Below are 20390 nucleotides of genomic sequence, written 5' to 3'. Positions count from 1 at the left end.
GTCTGTATGATTTCATTAACATTCCATTTTTTAATGAATACAGATACACACACGCACACACACACATATATATATATAGGTGTGTGTATTCATTCAAAACTTAGTATATATATATATATATATATATATATATATATATATATATATATATATATATATATATCCCTGAAACTGTGTTTCATAGTAAACAACTGATGATCCCTTAAATTAACATCAGTATTATGGTGAATTCGAGAGAGCAAGTTGATTCATTGATTGCAGGTGATTAAATGACTTACTTACTAAATAATTTTCTAACAAATGATAAAAAATATAAAAATTAAATGAGTTTTTTATATAGTTTTAAATGTTAAAAACTTCAAAGACTATATATATTTGAAACTTTATATATATATATATATATATATATATATAATTTAAAGGAGATTAGAACAATAGTCTAAAGAGCTGAGTGTATTTTAATGTAACAGTGAAATTACTAGTTTAATTAAAATACAGGAAAGAGAAAGTGCACGTTGTAATTTAGATATATAATAAGCTCGATAATTAAATGTCCTAGAGCTAATTGAATATTGAGTAATGTGATTGATAATTTAACATTTAAAAATCAAATTATAATTAAATTAAAAATCCGTTTCATAAGAAGGAACAACAACAAAATCAATTATCTGTACGATCGTTTCGGAAAACAATGCTTTTTATTGTGGTATACATCAAGTTACGTACAATAATTACATATAGTTTTTTAATAAGCAAGGTCTCCTCGTCAGCAAATTTTGAAGGGTTTTTATTGAATTTAAAAGACACCATAAATAAACCCTTGCTTATTAAAAAACTATATGTAATTATTGTACGTAACTTGATGTATACCACAATAAAAAGCATTGTTTTCCAAAACGATCGTACAGATAATTGATTTTGTTGTTCTTCCTTCTTATGAAACGGATTTTTAATTTAATTATAATTTGATTTTTAAATTTTAAATTATCAATCACATTACTTAATATATATATATATATATATATATTAAACTATATATATATATTAAACTATATATATATATATATATATATATTAAACTATATATACATATATATTAAACTATATATATATATATTAAACTATATATATATATATATTAAACTATATATATATATATATTAAACTATATATATATATATATTAAACTATATATATATATATATTTTAAACTATATATATATATATTTTAAACTATATATATATATTTTAAACTATATATATATATTTTTTAAACTATATATATATATTTTAAACTATATATATATATATATATTTTAAACTATATATATATATTTTAAACTATATATATATTTTAAACTATATATATATATTTTAAACTATATATATATATTTTAAACTATATATATATATATTTTAAACTATATATATATATATATATATTTTAAACTATATATATATATATTTTAAACTATATATATATATATATATTTTAAACTATATATATATATATTTTAAACTATATATATATATATATTTTAAACTATATATATATATATTTTAAACTATATATATATTTTAAACTATATATATATATTTTAAACTATATATATATTTTTTAAACTATATATATATATATTTTAAACTATATATATATATTTTAAACTATATATATATATTTTAAACTATATATATATATATATATATTTTAAACTATATATATATATTTTAAACTATATATATATATTTTAAACTATATATATATATATTTTAAACTATATATATATATATATATTAAACTATATATATATTTTAAACTATATATATATATATTAAACTATATATATATATATATATTAAACTATATATATATATTAAACTATATATATATATATATTAAACTATATATATATATATTTTAAACTATATATATATATTTTAAACTTTATATATATATATATATATTTTTAAACTTTATATATATATATATTTTAAACTTTATATATATATATATATATTAAACTTTATATATATATATATATTAAACTTTATATATATATATATTTTAAACTTTATATATATATGTATATATATGTATATTTTAAACTTTATATATATATATATTTTAAACCTTATATATATATATTTTAAACTTTATATATATATATTTAAAACTTTATATATATATATTTTACACTTTATATATATATATATATTTTTTAAACTTTATATATATATATATTTTAAACTTTATATATATACATATATATATTAAACTTTATATATATATATATTAAACTTTATATATATATATATTTTAAACTTTATATATATATATTTTAAACTTTATATATATATATTTTAAACTTTATATATATATATATTTTAAACTATATATATATATATATATTTTAAACTATATATATATATATTTTAAACTATATATATATATTGTTTAAACTATATATATATATATATTTTAAACTAAATATATATTTTAAACTATATATATATATATTTTAAGTTATATATATATATATATTTTAAATTATATATATATATTTTACACTATATATATATATATATATATTTTAAACTATATATATATATATATTTTAAACTATATATATATATATTTTAAACTATATATATATATATTTTTTTAACTATATATATATATATATTTTAAACTATATATATATATATATATTTTAAACTATATATATATATATTAAACTATATATATATATTTTAAACTATATATATATATATTTTAAACTATATATTTTTTAAACTATATATATATATATATTTTTTTTAAACTATATATATATTTTTTTTAAACTATATATATATTTTAAACTATATACATATTTTAAACTATATATATATATATATATATATTTTAAACTATATATATATATATATTTTAAACTATATATATATATATATTTTAAACTATATATATATATATATTTTAAACTATATATATATATATATTTTAAACTATATATATATATATATTTTAAACTATATATATATATATATTTTAAACTATATATATATATATTTTTTAAACTATATAGATATATATATTTTAAACTTTATATATATATATTTTAAACTTTATATATATATATTTTAAACTTTATATATATATATTTTAAACTTTATATATATATTTTAAACTTTATATATATATATATTTTAAACTATATATATATATGTATATATTTTAAACTATATATATATATATATATTTTAAACTATATATATATATGTATATATTTTAAACTATATATATATATATATTTTAAACTTTATAGATATATATAAATTTACTTATATATATATATATACATACTAGCAAAAGTACCCGTCGTTGACTGGGTTCAAAAACAGCCTACAGAAAATGGACTCTGATTTATGAAAGTATGATAGGTTATGAAAAGGAAGAGTTAGCTTCGAATTTCGGGATATCAAAACCAAAGCAAAATATGATGAAAGTAAAAATAAAATAGATAAACTCCATAATTTATTATACCATATCTGTTCACACTGAAACACTTATCACAATATTCTGTGGATTTATATCCAAAAACCTTGTTAAACTTTGTGACATATTTCCATTCTATGGAGGTCAGGCGCGAACGAACACCCCATAATTTTATTATACCATATTTCTTCAAACTGAAACATAATTGTCAAAGTATACTTACGCAGATAGATATGAAAAGTCTTTATTAAAGTTTGTGCCTATTTCCATTCTATGGAGGCCAAGTGCGAACGCAGACCTCACAATTTTATTATACCATCCCTATTTAAGTTAAAACATACTTATCAAAGTATTCTTATGTACATCTATATTAAAAACACTTGCAAACGTTTTTTTTTAATTTTTTATTTCCATACTTTGTGGACCAGGCGCGTATGCAGACCCCACAATTTTAATGATTCATCATTATGCCAGATCAAACATACCCATTCCTGTGTCTCGATACATCTTCTATCATTATATGTGATCAGTTTTCTATAATAGTCAACCAGATAGGAGCCTATTCATGACCAGACACACACACAGACGTTCAGCTTTATATTATATATATATATATATATATATATATATATATATATATATATATATATATATATAGCAATTCAGCTACACAGAATTTTCTGTTTCATCATTGTGAGACAATAGCCTGACGAATCTTTACAATAATGAAACAAATAAGATTAAATGAAAATTCTGTGTGGTTTAATTGCCATATATATTTTTAAAACTTACTACCTAGCTTTACCTATGTACTGAGCACTGTTAAACTAAATACTGAAAATCTATACATAAAATTATATATATATATATATATAGGGTGTTCCAAAATGGTTGACCCCATTCTAAATGTCCATATCTCGGAAACTACTTGATGGATCTTAATGAAACTAAATACACTATGTTGAAGGTCATAAATTTTATTGGTTAAATTTACAAAGAAAAGTACAAATATTTGTTGGTTCTATGACGCACAAATTTCCTGCGAAGAAAAATGGCCAATAATCTTTTTTCTTGGATATTGCACAAAACATATTAAATTTTGGTGAGTCCCTCTCGTGTTCACTGTTGTATTTAATGAGGATTTTCTTTGCACTTGGTTCACTGGGTATATTTGTCAGGTAGTTTTGGAAATTCTTTTTCATGAGTCCAGTTGCTCTGATAATTTACTGGAATGATAGAAATCTTAAGATTCCAGTTTTTTTTCACGTCATACATAAAACTTTGGTATTTTGTTATCTTTTCCCTCTTAGCTCTGTTTAACCCAGCATCATTGAAGACACTGACTTCTACCAAGGTTGATTCTTTCTCCTATCATATCACTATGTCAGGTTTAATAGCTTCGTTTTCAAGGTACATAGCTGTAAGAATTGAATAGTCATAGTGGTTGATTTATGACTTATTTCCAACAGTTCTTTCTTTTCAGGACTTGCTGACATTGGATTTCAAGACAACTGTGTTGTAGTTTAAAGGGAAGCAATCCTGTGATATTGTGTTCCATAAATAGAATTTCTTGAAAAGAAACTCTGTTCAAGCTTGAATTCATATTAAAAAAATTCTATTACGATGTCAATCATTGTTATTTAGGATTTACCGTTTATCTATTCCATGGAATTATCATAAAAAATTTGACTGCATTTATGAAACTATAATTTTCAAAGATTTTGATTAATATTCCTGCAATAAAACATTTCATGCATAACAGCTTAATATAATTACCATTGTTGTTTAATGCCATGCTCAACTTATATATAAAGTAAAGTGAAAATTTGTCCTATTTTGTCGATCAGCATAGTTTCATAAACTCAGACTATTTATAGCTATATACAATTTAGTCTAATTATTATTATGTAACCTAGCAATGCTTATATAAGAAATAGCCTTATGTGTTACTAATTTCAGCAAGGCAGTAGGAGTAACTATTACTCTCATAATATTAAGTCCTCATCCTTCCACCCATAACACTGTAAAAAAATACAATATAAATCTAATTGGAGTTATTCTTTTCATGTTACATTTCATATTAGTTAGTACTCTGACTAAAGGTCGAGTGGCTATTTATATGAGATTTAGGTGTGGAAACCGGAGTTACTTGTCTCTTCAATTTTACTGGGTGATGCCAGTACAAAGCCCCACTACTTTAAAATTATATGCCAAGAGATCAATTAGAAAATGATTCTGCTTATTTTTAAAACTATTAAAATTCACTTATATTTTGAAGACACTATCTTTCTCTTTTTCAGACATGATTAATATGTTGAAAATGGCGTTCAGTCCTTTGTGTTGTGGTTGGCTGTACACACCAGGAGATGCTATCGCAGCACTTGCCATGTAAGCATTGTTTTGCTTTCCTCTTGGAATTTTAAAGAATGATTTTCTTTTTCACTCGAACTTATGAAAAGTTTTTCTATGAATTTTGAACTTGTTTTCAATAGCTTCTCATGTCGTGGTTGTGAGCAGAGCATTACCACTGTCAGCCAAAGGAAGAGTTTATTAGGCATGTGTTTATCCAGTGTGGTGAAATATTGAAGTGAAACTTAGCCAATGAGGGTTGTGGACATGAGTTGCATATAGAAAAATGATATAAGAATTATATGAGGTGCCTTAAATAAATCTCCAGATATTTTTCATCTGAGCACTTTTATTGATAGTACACATATAAAACATGAGGACTTCAAAGTAATCTCCACCAGCTGCAATGCACTTGTTGTACCATTCCAATAACTTCTGGAAAACACCATGGAAGTCCTCTTGTGTGGGCGTGTCAATGACCCTCATTACAGCCTCTTTCATTTCCTTAATTAGTCTCATAACAGCCTCTACGATTTTCCTTAAGTTTAGGGAATAACCAAAAGTCACAGGGAGCAAGGTCTGAACTATAGGGAGGATGAAAAACTGTCTTGATGCCTATGTTGGTCAAATAGTCTGATCTTCTCTGAGCGCCCTTGGGGCAAAGTTTGCACAAATCTTCCGCATCTTCAGTTCTTCATGAATAATTGTGTACAGTTCCCACACTGACATCAAACTGTGTACTTATTGTCTCTATAAGCACACAATGGTCTTCATCAATGAAATTCTTTATTTGGCCAATCAACTTTGGTGTTCTAACTTTCTTACTTCTTCCACTTGGTTGTAAAATATGCTTAAATATAAAATAAAATATGCATCAAGTGCGCTTGAAGCCAAATCACAACGTAATATTAGGAAAATAAAGAAATATTTTATTTGTTTAAAATTTATCACAAATATATTTCGAAGGTATACTCCATCTTCAGTATGTTGTATTGTTTCTTTTTTTTTTTTTTCTTTTTTTCATCCTTGCCATGTTGTAAAGTTGGAGAAAGAATTGTGTGTTTGTATAGAGCCGCGCGTTGTATCTAGTGGTTGTAATTTGAATGTTTTTAAACTGTGCGTAGGCAACGCAAGAATAACGTCAAGGATGAGAGTTCATATAGAAACGTTTTAATTTGAATAAAATAAAATACGCATCAAGCGCGCTTGAAAGCCAAATCACAACATAATATTAGGAAAATAAACAAATATTTTACTTGTTTGAAATTTATCACAAATATATTTCAGAGGTATACTCCATCTTCAGTGTGTTGTTTCTTTTTTTTTTTCTTTTCTTCTTCCTTGCCATATTGTAAAGTTGGAGAAAGCATAGTTCAAACATTTCAAATTATAACCGTCATCTTTTTTGTTGTTGTTATGTTTGAAAATCCAAAATATGAAAGGAATTGATAGACGGGCGTCAATGGACATAGTATCGAGCATTTTTGGCAAGCAAACAGGTGGATTCAATCTATCAATAAGGACAAGTGCTACACTCACTCTCTCTCTCTCTCTCTTTCTCTCATATATATATATATATATACATATATATATATACACACATACACACACATACACACACACACTCACTCACTCTCTCTCATGTATATATGTGTGTGTGTGTATGTGCGTGAGAGAGATAAATATGTATGCATTTGTGTATATATATATATATGTGTGTGTGTATGTGTATGTATGCATGTAATATATATATATATATATATATATATATATATATATATAATTTCCACAGTCAAGCAACATTGTAGCACACAAGAGTAAAATTAGGAAAACGATGAACTATAAAAATTATCAGAATAAATACGTGTCCATTTGGAGTGATTTTCATTCTTTAAATTCCAGTAGTCCAAAAACTAAAGTGCAAAAAAATAAAATAAAATTGTTGTTTTTTGTATTTTTTAATGAATTTTTTTTTAATTTATAAATATTTATAGTCAGTTGATGTATAATTTTTTTTTTAATTTATAAGTATTTATAGTCAGTTGATGTATAATTTTTTTTTAATTTATAAGTATTTATAGTCAGTTGATGTATAATTTTTTTTTTAATTTATAAATATTTATAGTCAGTTGATGTATAATTTTTTTTTTAATTTATAAGTATTTATAGTCAGTTGATGTATAATTTTTTTTTTAATTTATAAGTATTTATAGTCAGTTGATGTATAATTTTTTTTTTAATTTATAAGTATTTATAGTCAGTTGATGTATAATTTTTTTTTAATTTATAAGTATTTATAGTCAGTTGATGTATAATTTTTTTTTTAATTTATAAGTATTTATAGTCAGTTGATGTATAATTTTTTTTTAATTTATAAGTATTTATAGTCAGTTGATGTATAATTTTTTTTTTAATTTATAAGTATTTATAGTCAGTTGATGTATAATTTTTTTTTAATTTATAAGTATTTATAGTCAGTTGATGTATAATTTTTTTTTTAATTTATAAGTATTTATAGTCAGTTGATGTATAATTTTTTTTTAATTTATAAGTATTTATAGTCAGTTGATGCATAATTTTTTTTTTAATTTATAAGTATTTATAGTCAGTTGATGTATAATTTTTTTTTTAATTTATAAGTATTTATAGTCAGTTGATGTATAATTTTTTTTTTAATTTATAAATATTTATAGTCAGTTGATGTATAATTTTTTTTTTAATTTATAAGTATTTATAGTCAGTTGATGTATAATTTTTTTTTTAATTTATAAGTATTTATAGTCAGTTGATGTATAATTTTTTTTTTAATTTATAAGTATTTATAGTCAGTTGATGTATAATTTTTTTTTTAATTTATAAGTATTTATAGTCAGTTGATGTATAATTTTTTTTTTAATTTATAAGTATTTATAGTCAGTTGATGTATAATTTTTTTTTTAATTTATAAGTATTTATAGTCAGTTGATGTATAATTTTTTTTTTAATTTATAAGTATTTATAGTCAGTTGATGTATAATTTTTTTTTTAATTTATAAGTATTTATAGTCAGTTGATGTATAATTTTTTTTTAATTTATAAATATTTATAGTCAGTTGATGTATAATTTTTTTTTTAATTTATAAATATTTATAGTCAGTTGATGTATAATTTTTTTTTTAATTTATAAGTATTTATAGTCAGTTGATGTATAATTTTTTTTTTAATTTATAAGTATTTATAGTCAGTTGATGTATAATTTTTTTTTTAATTTATAAGTATTTATAGTCAGTTGATGTATAATTTTTTTTAAATTTATAAGTATTTATAGTCAGTTGATGTATAATTTTTTTTTTTAAATAAAAAATTACTTTTAATCATTCATACCAAGATATTTGCACTTGCCATTTATAAAAAGGAAATATGTTTTACTTTTAATAAATTCATACCAGTAATCCTATATTTCTGATGAGTTTGTATATATTCTTACAAAGTAAAAATTTCTCAAAGTCTTATACTGTCTGTCTGTTCCACTGTTAAGGTGCAGCAAATTATGTATTGTGGTATCCATTCGACGCACAGTTATTGAGAAAAAAAGATTAATAGGGATTAGTATTTAAGTATAAAAATTAACCGAAATTTGACCATATTTAACCATCAATTTGGCATAAAGCACTCATTCTTAGTCAACAGTCTATAACTTTTGCCCATTTTTCACAGCAAAAAATCTAGTGTATGTGTGTGTGTGTGTGTGTATATATATATATATATAAATCTGATAGAGTAATTTCTTTAGGAAATCTTAAGTGGGAGAGTTAGATGCATAGCAGAGCATACATAAAAGTTAAAAGAAAAAAAACAATGCAAACTTAGTACCATTTCATTATAAATTTATTTCAACCCAAGAGGGCTTTATCAAACTGGAAGAGCTAGTCAAGGTATTTATAATGAGATCAAGCTCGGTATCGAATTAGGGTGAAACTTGAGTCTTGGACTTCTGGTTTGTTGGCTACCATGGCTCTTGTGAGCTGTGACGTTGCTTAACTGCGGAAATAATTATATCATCTCACATTTTGAAAGCGGGTATGTGCGTATTATATATATATATATATATATATATATATATATATATATATATATATGTGTGTGTGTGGGGTGGGTGGGTGTGGGGGTGTGTGGGGGGTATGTGTGTGTGTGTGTGTGTGTGTGTGTGGGTATGTGTGTGTGTGTGTGTGGGTATGTATGTATGTATGTGTGTGTGTGGGTATGTATGTGTGTGTGTGTGGGTACGTATGTATGTATATAGATAGATATGTGTGGGTATGTATGTGTGTATAAAGATAGATATCTGTGTGTGTGTGTGTGTGTATATGTATATATGTAATTGTATGTACGCTTACCTAATGTAATTACGTACATTGGTTGATTGTTGAGTTTTAAGTTTTGTCAATCATCATTGGTTTATTTTATGCCAAAACTGCACATATAGAATTGATTTGTTGATTATAATTTATTTTGTAAATAAATATTCGGTAACTGGTAGTTTACGCAGGGCCTTAACTGGTTCTCCCGCTCAAAGTTAAAGTGGACCTGGGAGTACTGGTAACTAATGGGTGAATGCACTCTCCACATAACTATTTGATTTGAGTCTCACCACTGAATACTGTTTTGTGTCATGCTCAAGATGGTTGGTAGTTGATAGGGTTTGGCAATAAGTTAGGCAGGAAAAAAAAAACTGTAGAAAATGCTGAGAAACATGGATTTAGCAGAATTCTGATATATATATATAATTCAGAAATATTCATTTAACATGCGACATTGACATGTAGCTTAATTCTGGTTCTGAGTGCAGCTGGGAGTTAATGCCTGGAAAAATTTCATGAAAGCAGAACTCCTAGTATATATATAGCTTGCAGGTTTGGGGGTGTGTTGAGCCACTCTTTAATTGCCATTGTTCCCAGGTCCACTTTGACCCAGAGTGGTAGGGTCCCAACTATGGGTTAAATAGAAACTGACTTGAAAAAAAAAAAAATATTTTATTAAAAAAATTTTTCTTCAAAATAATTGGATTCGTCATTAACTAACCTGAAAAGGGTTGATATGCCATAAAACAAAAACAACCAACCAACCAGAACTCCTGGATAGGGTTCAAAAAAGAGTTCCTAACCTAATGAGTCCCGCACTGTTCGCCAAACTCATCGCCAAAATGTAAGCGTCCCAGTGCCTGTTTTGCAAATACTTTAATGGGAAGTGCTAGGATGAACTCAAAGCACTAGTATCCCCTTAGTGCAAATCCAGACAAGCAGCAAAATCGCACCCCTACACTATAGAAATCCCTAGATGCTGAAAAGCTTTCTACTTGAATAGCTTCTTCCCTCAAACTGCTAGACTTTAGAATTCACTCCCAGGCCCCTGCTTCCCTGACTGTACTGACATGCAGAAGTTCAAATGTAATGTGAACAGAAATCTTGCTACCTCCCCCCCCCCCAACTCCCATAGTATCCCAGAAAATTTGGTTCCTATTAGTAGCCTCTTACAACTTAATGGCACTGTGCCTTGTTTGGGGTGAATAAACAGTTAAAAAAATATACTACTACTACTACACCCCCCCCCCCTCTGCACGAAAAAAATAAAATAAAAAATGTGAAGATTATCTTGAGAGGATGAATTGAATTAGATGAAAACATTGTGCAAGAGTATTTAGGAAAGTGATGAAAACATATTGCGCAAGAGTGTTTGGGAAAGTTTTGGGTCATGTCTGGGACAAATTTTATGTACTCTAAGTCTCGTTTAGAGTGCAGCTAAAAGTGATGGAACCTAAAAGGGATAAATTCACACTTCTCAAAGCCCCCAAATTAGATCCCTCACCGCTAGAACACATGAAGGTCATGCCCAGAATTTTAACTATGTATATACATATTATGTTTTCCATAATAAAAAATAATCATTTCAACATAAAATAACCTAATAACAATTAACATTCAGCAAAAACTTAAGAAACAAAACATATACTATGTATGTGTAAGTGTTATGTATGTGTAAGTGTTATGTATGTGTAAGTGTTATGTATGTGTAAGTGCTATGTATGTGTAAGTGTTATGTATGTGTAAGTGCTATGTATGTGTAAGTGTTATGTATATGTAAGTGCTATGTATGTGTAAGTTCTGTGTATGAGTAAGTGCTATGTATGTGTAAGTGCTATGTATGTGTAAGTGCTATGTATGTGTAAGTTCTGTGTATGAGTAAGTGCTATGTATATGTAAGTGCTATGTATATGTAAAATGAAAATGATATAATGACAGTCAAGAATTCACAAGCAGTCCATTTTATATATATATATATATATATATGTGTGTGATGGGACGATTACAATATTTTTCCTGATTCCGATACAATTTCTGATTCCAATAACAAAAGCATTTAGAACACAGTTACAGCATAAAAGGCTTCTATGTAAAGGGTTCATTAAATGATTATTTCAGTTCATTTAGTTGGTAATTTTTTGATATTTATAGCTTTACTTATTGTAAAGGTTTTCATAAAAGAACACTGACGTTAAAATATAAAAACACCAAAGTTTTTTTTTTTTTAATCAATTAACATTGGTGTACAACAGTTTATATATATATATATATATATATATATATATATATATATATATATATATATATATATATATATATATATAATTACCGTTTTATCTGCTTAGTTACATGTTTTGACTACCGAATTATATCAACTCTGCAATATTATTGAGCACTCTCTTCAGGTTTTTACTAATTACCATTTTTGCTATATATATATACACATATACTAATATCACCATCAACTATATTGAACTCACCCCCAGCCATAAAAAAGACAGATCTAGGAAAATTATTTGGTTCAACCCTCCTTTTAATATAATGATTTAAAGATAAACTGGGGAAAAATTCTTCAAGTTAGTTAACAACCACTTCCTCCCAAATAACATATTACATAAAATCTTTAATAAAAACACTGCAAAACTCAGCTACAGTTACAGCGATGATCTAGAAAGAATAATTAAAAAACATAAGAATAGAATACTTAATAACGGAAATAATTACAATAATATCAGTAACACAAAAAATTGCAACTGCACAAATAAATCAGAATGTCTACTCGAACAAAAATGCATATAAACTGAATGTGTATACAAAGCCACTGTCACCCCAATAGAAAACCTAAATTATACAAAATACTGCATTAGACTTGCTGGAACCTCTTTTAAAGACCATTTTAGAGTCTACAAATGGTCCTTCAATAACCTCAACCACCCCAACAAAACCTCATTAACCACTACTTAAACCTGATTAAAAATAATCTCACACCCACCATTAAATGAGAAATTCTCCAAAAATCTAATACCTGTAAATTTTTATATTTCCCCTGCTCCCTTTGTCTACATGAAACAGTTTTTATTACTAACTTTAAATATAGAGATAAATTATTAAACATTAGAAATGAAACCTCAATTGTTTGTAGACATTACAAATCCCACCTTCTTAGCAACTTCACACCCTACTGAAGGTCATATGATACAACCTCCCCAACCTAAATAATTGCATACTCTTAACACTATTGCACTACCCATTGAAACTCACAACTATTACATTAAACACTATTTTATTTTATTACTTTTCAAGCAGATTAATTTAATTCTTAATTTTTAATTATCTATTTTACTCCTTTGAGGACATCTCATCCTCCTTATACCGGATTTTTTATTAACTGAAAATCTCTATTAAATGTAATTAAAGTCTGTTAGGGTTTACCTAACGAGAAAAAAAAGAGAGGGTTATTGCCCTTGAACTGGCAAAAGACTTATCCCCCTTGGGGGGGGGACGAGTCAGTCAGCCATGACACTCGAGAGCTAAAACAAGACAGTTACGATCATTACACATCAAGTGGCTCATCTATCTAAATCTCTTTTAAATAAAATTGTTAAACGTTTCCTCTTGTTTTTGTATCATTTTTACGTGGCGATTTCACAATCAATTTTCATTCTAAAACACATAACAATTGGCGACGAGGTTTGTTTTTGTTCTATTTAAACACATGTGAGAACAAATACATTTAGCGGAAACTGACATCAAATGAGAAACACAAGATCCAATGATCCAAAAAGTGTGCAGATTTCTCCAACATTCATGGCCTCCTAAACTCATGGGGAACCTCTAACAGTTCAAACGCCGCAGTGGCTCTCTTTCTGTCATTGATGATTGTCTGATGTTTGCAGATCATGTGGTTGTTCCTGCTAATCTCAGGCAAGCAGTCCTTAGACAATTACATTTGGGGCATCCAGGCATTAACCGAATTAAATCAATAGCCCACAGTATGGTTTATTGTCCTAATAAACACATAGACATTGAATGTACTGCTAAACATTGTATCCAATGTATGGAAGCACAAAAGAACCCACTTCGGATTGTAGATTCTTGCTGGACATACCCAGAACAGCCATAGTCCAGGATACATGTAGACTTTGCCGGTCCAATCAATGGCCTTAGTTTCTTTGTGGTTGTGGACGCCTTATCACCCTCAATCCAACGGACAAGCCGAACGCTTTGTGAATACATTTCGACGGGCACTACTCAAAGCGAGGGGAGAGGGAAGAACAGATGAAATCTTACAGACTTTCCTCCTTTTGTATCGAACAACACCAAATTGAGCAGTGCCCTGTAATCTAACATCTCTATTCTCAACCATTTTCACAGCCCCTTAATTCTAGAGAAACTCAACACTGCTTTATAGCACCTACTTTATTATATTTTTCCAAACAACTCATTTATTTTTATTTTAATAATTTTTTACTTATTTCCCTTTCTTCCCTAAATTCGACTGTAATTCTACCCGACAGAATCTATAATTGATTTCCTATCCAATGAGAAAATTATATAAGCTGCATTGGATGCATCTGTTTACCCATTTGAACTGGGCACATCTTAGCTCTTTCTGTCTACACCACCCCACCATCGTCTTAGATGATTGCTTACTTTTTAACTCCATTTTGGCTTTGAGACACATGTAGGTCATCATCCAGACCTCAACAAACTTTTTTGACATGCTAAATTATCTATTTCCTTTCTTTCTTTTCTTTTCTTCTTCTTCCCTACCTCTCTTGCCTTGTCTTATCTTCATAATTTTACAAATTTTTAGTTTAATTTATATTTTTTATTGCTTCTCCCCCTTTTTTCTTTTCCCCTTTTTTCCCTTTTCCTCTTTCTCTCTCTTACTTCCATTCTCTTGGTTTTTAATATCCATATGTAATCACAAAAAAAAACATATCTTTCCTTTTTATTTTTATTTTAACTTGAATCATCTGATGATATGAATGGATAAGCTTTATCCTGCCTATTGTAAACAATTTGTAATGAATTAAGTTAATACACTTGAGGTTGTAATAATAAAAAAACATATTTGGCTTTACTAATGTATTGAGCACTCTTTATCCTTGTTTTTTACCACGTATACCTCTTATATATATATATATATATATATATATATATATATATATATATTAAACTGTAATTCAATGAATTTCAAAAAACTCTTATTGAAATGAAATGAAGTGGTTGAGTTTCATATCAAAGAATTTTTATTATTCTAAGCAAGACAAAGAATGTTTTAGAAAGTTTATCTCCTTAACCTATAGGGTTTCGATGTCTACCATCTCATCAGAGGAGTGAAAATATTAGCAAATAGTTATAAAGGTATGCACCCTATTTGCTAAAGTCAGTGAGACATGGAAAGTCAAAGTGAAAATAAATTTATCAGAAGTTCTGTAGCAGGAGTATTTGTAGAAAAAGGATATGAATGTTTTTGTTGATCCAACTTGTTTGATAAAATCCATATTATATGTTCTTTACATCCGTTTGGTAATAGTTTCCAAGTTATATCCTGGGTAATCCTCATAGCTGTGTATATATCCGAATCGGGCAAGTGCTTGTTTAAATTTGTTTTGGATCCAGCCGATAATAATTTCAAAGTCTGGTGAAGCTTATATTATTTTTAGCGGGGGGGGGGGGAAGTGTTAGGGAGAGTAGGCAATGGTAAGTGGCAGGAGGTGGAGTGAGACAATTTTGTGCATATTCATCCTAATGTACACATGAACACACATATACAAACTCAACACTCACACACAATATATATATGTAATACACATACACACATACACATATATATAAACATATATATACATATACAATATATATACATATACAATATATTTTGTAAACCTACAATCTCACGTTTACATAACCACTGATTGTTAAATAAAAACTACTCCGAAGTATATATATATATATATATATATATATATATATATATATATATATATATATAATTTTCGCAGAATCTCTGGCTTTAATGGAGGGAAGACTAAAACGACTAAAACTTGCTGTTATGGTTTCAAATGATCTGAAATAACAGCAAGAGGAGACTTGATTCCAAATATTTTTCATATGTTATATCTCACCTCTTTTGGAAATAGAGTACGATTATGAATATCTCCAGTATCAAATAATCCTTATACACTGTGAAATTTACTTTATGTATGAAAAACAAAGAGAGGATATATAACATATGACAAATATTTGGAATCAAGTTTCCTCTTTATGTTACTTCAGATCATTTGAAACAGTTGTGGAGACGCCGACTAATTAACATAGGTGGGTGAGTGAGATATATAAAGGTATCAATCACCAATACCGGGAGAGTTTGGCAATGACTGCTAAATAGGCAAGACGCCTATGCTGCCTCCAGTAAGACGTGCAACACGCCACTTGCCGGAATATCTCCAACTGAAGTATATCTGAAGACATGTAAATATGTATATAACTTTTCTTCTTAATATATTATTGTATACCTTTACTTTCCGTGTTCTTGTTAATTATTTGTGCAGACACAACAGTGGTGACGGGAATTCGAAAAAAGACTTACGTGGGATAAAATCCACTATTAAAACACAACAGCGGCATCGAGAATTAAAAAAAAAAACGAAATCAAATATTTAGGGCAAATAATAAATAAAGACGGTCGACGCCCAGACCCGGAAAGATCGACAGCAATTAAAAACATACTGACACCACATAACGTGACGACTCTATAGAGCTTCTTAGGTCTCGCAAACTACTACCAAGTATTTATCAAAGGAATGCATGACCTAAGAGCTCCGCTTAACAAGTTATTAAAGAAAGAAACACCATGGATATGGACAAAAGAATATCAAGTTGCATTTGAGAAAATTAAAAAGACCCTGACCTCCAATCTATTTTTAATTTATTACAACCCAAAATTAGAAATAAGTGTTGCGAGTGACGCGAGCTCGTATGGTATAGGAGCATGTATACAGCATATCCTGCCAAATGGATCGAAGAAACCTATAGCTCACGCCTCAAGGACACTACTTCTGGCAGAAAAGGCTTATTCTCAAATAGAAAAAGAGGGGTTAAGCATTATTTTCGTGGTGACGAAATTCCACCGTTACCTGTACGGGAGACACTTTATACTGGAAACAGATCACAAGCCCCTAGTGACAATTTTTGGCTCAAAAAAAGGCTTGCCAGTATATATGGCAAATCGCCTACTCCGTTGGGGTACGATTTTGCTAAATTATGACCTTCAAATAAAACATCTGGATTCGAAAAAAATAGGTCATGCGGATGGCCTGTCAAGGCTTATACCGAAAATGGAGGAAACCCTTGAAGAGTCAGTAATTGCAGCTATACGTTCCAATTATGAGGAAAAAAACATGGTGGTTAATATAATAAAAGAATTACCAGTCATGTTATCACAGACATAAAGAAAAAAATAAGGGAAAATGATGAAAAAACGCAAAGCATATTTTCCGTATGCAATTATGTTTTATTATATAGTGAAAGAGTTGTTATCTTGAAAACCTTGCAGAAAAAGATCTTACGTGATTTTCATACAGGACACCCAGGTATGAATAGGATGAAGGCACTTATGCGGAGTTATGTGTACTGGCGTAACATGGATGTGGATATTACACTAACAGTAAACAAGTGTAAAGGTTGTGCGTTAGCCACAAAGGCACCACCGATAGTCCATAAACCTTGGAAAAAAACTGACCATCCATTGTCATGCATTCATATAGTCTTTGCTGGACCGACCGAAGGACAATACTACCTAATCATAGTAGATAGTTTTTCCAGATGGCCTGACAAAGCGTTTCAAGAACCCGACGACAAATAACACAATAAGTTTTCTGCATGAAATATTTGCATGGTTTGGTGTGCCAGACATTATAGTCACAGATAACGGAACACAATTTACATCAAGTGATTTCAAGGACTTTTGTGACACTTTTCAGGTAAAACATATACCTACGCCACCATTCCACCCTGGATCAAATGGATTAGCGGAAAGGTTCATAGACACAATAAAACGTGCACTTAGAAAATCAATAGGGACCCAGACGGATAAAGCATTACAACAATTTCTGCAAATATACAGGATAACTAAGAACCCAAATACACCGTCAAAATTATCGCCAGCAGAATTAATGTTTGCTAGAAAAATAAAATCACCATTTGGTAAATTAATACCAAAGCAAGCAATCGTTCATCAAACTACGCAAACATCACGTAAAAGGTTTAAACCTGGTAATCGTGTATATTTTAAATGTATGAAAAATAATATTTCATATTGGAAGTTTGGTACGGTAGATAAACGTATCGGCGACTTGATCTACATGATAAAAGGTCCAAAAGGGATGCACAAAAGACACCAAAATCAATTGAGAAAATGTCATATAAAAGACAACGAACATGACAAACCTGATTAAAAGGAAGATCCAATTGATATACTATACGAAGCGTTTGATATCGAACCACCACAAACCATGCCCGAACCGAGAAGATCGGGAAGGAAAAGAAAGTTTACAGAACTAATTATAATGAATCTCAAGAGGAAAAGATATTGAAATCTACACGTCTTCAAATCTTGGGAGGGGGCTGTTGTGGAGACGTCCACTAATTAACATAGGTGGGTGAGTGAGATATATAGAGGTATCAATCACCAATACCGGGAGAGTTCTGCAATGACCGCCAAATAGGCAAGACGCCTATGCTGCCTCCAGTAAGACATATCTCCAACTGAAGTATATCTGAAGACATGTAAATATGTATATAACTTTTCTTCCTAATATATTATTGTATACCTTTATTTTCCGTGTTCTTGTTAATTATTTGTGCAGACACAACAGAAACTATAGCAGCAATTTTTAGTTTCCCTTTCATCTAAGCCAGATGTTTTTGGAAATATCAGATATTTTGTAATTCATTTGCAAAACAAGGAAAACAAATGACTATGATTAAAACAGTTTGCAAAAACCACACCTTTGATTTATTTTTAAATTTTACACAAACATTAGTTATGGAGAAAGTAAATCTTCGCCTGAATGGATTTTCCATGATAATTCTGGTTCCCCCCACCTCACCCCCAGGAGGCATTATAAGGGTAAAATTGCCTCAAAATTGTTCACCCATTCATTTGTTACCATTTTTCTCAATAACCACGCCTTGAATTTTAAAAAAATTTTGTACAAGCGTTAGTCATGGCGAAAGTAAATTTCTTACTCGTGGAGGAGGACCCTGCATGCTTGGCTTGTTAATCTTAAACTCTTTATCTCCTTTGTATTTCTTTTACAGTTCTGACAAGAATAGTAGCAGCATTTCTGTCTTTGATGGCAAAGGAAGCAACCAACCTCTGCAAGTTATTGAAAAGTTACACTACAAACCTGTCACATTAATTTCTGTAAGTATGTGACTCCCTTCGCTAAAATAACAAATATTGTATCTATTTCATAACACGTTTATTGAAATGAATGCTAGACAAGTACTAAATATAAAATACATAAATTGACATTAATTACAGATATATACACACGCACACACAGTATTGACCTGAAGCAGATTGAATCAGTTTTCTCTGCAAAAGAAAGTTTCTAGGGAATATCAAATTCACAAGCAGTCCTCAGTTGCATGTATATACTGATCAGAGGGGATGGTAATGTTATGTTTTTGCATTTCTTGCAGAGAGGTTTTAGTCAGTGTTCTCCTACATACAGCGCTTGATACTCCCAAATACTCACCTATCTGGTGCTCACCAGGCTTAACATTGTTTAACTTTGGTGATCTAATGAGAGCCGAATTTGTCAACGTAATCATAGTATATATAAGTACAGATAAAAGGAATACGACTGAATATGGGGACAAGATAGAAACCCATATTTTGCACTCCTTCCTGCTTGTGGCTGAATACAATCAATTTGAAGGAGAGATAGAATACATCTTTTCATGACGGCTTTTACAATTCCAAAAAGTGTGATAATGCCTGTAAATCATTACGGGAACTAAAGTTACATGGGCAACGTCTTAGATGCAAATCGACCTTACGAAGGTTGATAAATCTCTTGTTTTCATAAGCTGTGAAAATTTCCTTACATTCCAGATTTAAAATTGAAGATTTACATCGAATTTGTTGTTTAGGTTGCTAGAAAAATGGTTGAATCATTTCACTGCTC

General features: G+C 28.2%; 1 protein-coding gene across 1 annotated transcript in view; it reads left to right on the top strand.

Moving 5' to 3' along the window:
* The window catches only part of LOC145297859 (peptidylprolyl isomerase domain and WD repeat-containing protein 1-like), a 90384-nt gene that overhangs the window by 34638 nt on the left and 35356 nt on the right, over positions 1 to 20390 (top strand). Inside the window, exons 5-6 of the mRNA XM_080144187.1 lie at positions 5797 to 5884; positions 19516 to 19621. Coding sequence (XP_080000313.1) covers positions 5797 to 5884; positions 19516 to 19621 — 194 coding nt within the window. The remainder of the gene's footprint in view (positions 1 to 5796; positions 5885 to 19515; positions 19622 to 20390) is intronic.

The sequence above is a fragment of the Euprymna scolopes genome, chromosome 2 (genome assembly GCF_053919585.1).
Source record: "Euprymna scolopes isolate OS-2025 chromosome 2, ASM5391958v1, whole genome shotgun sequence".
NCBI classification, from domain to species: Eukaryota; Metazoa; Mollusca; class Cephalopoda; order Sepiida; family Sepiolidae; genus Euprymna; species Euprymna scolopes.
Note: the sequence above shows the minus strand (reverse complement) of the source record. Positions and strands in the feature narration are given on the sequence as shown.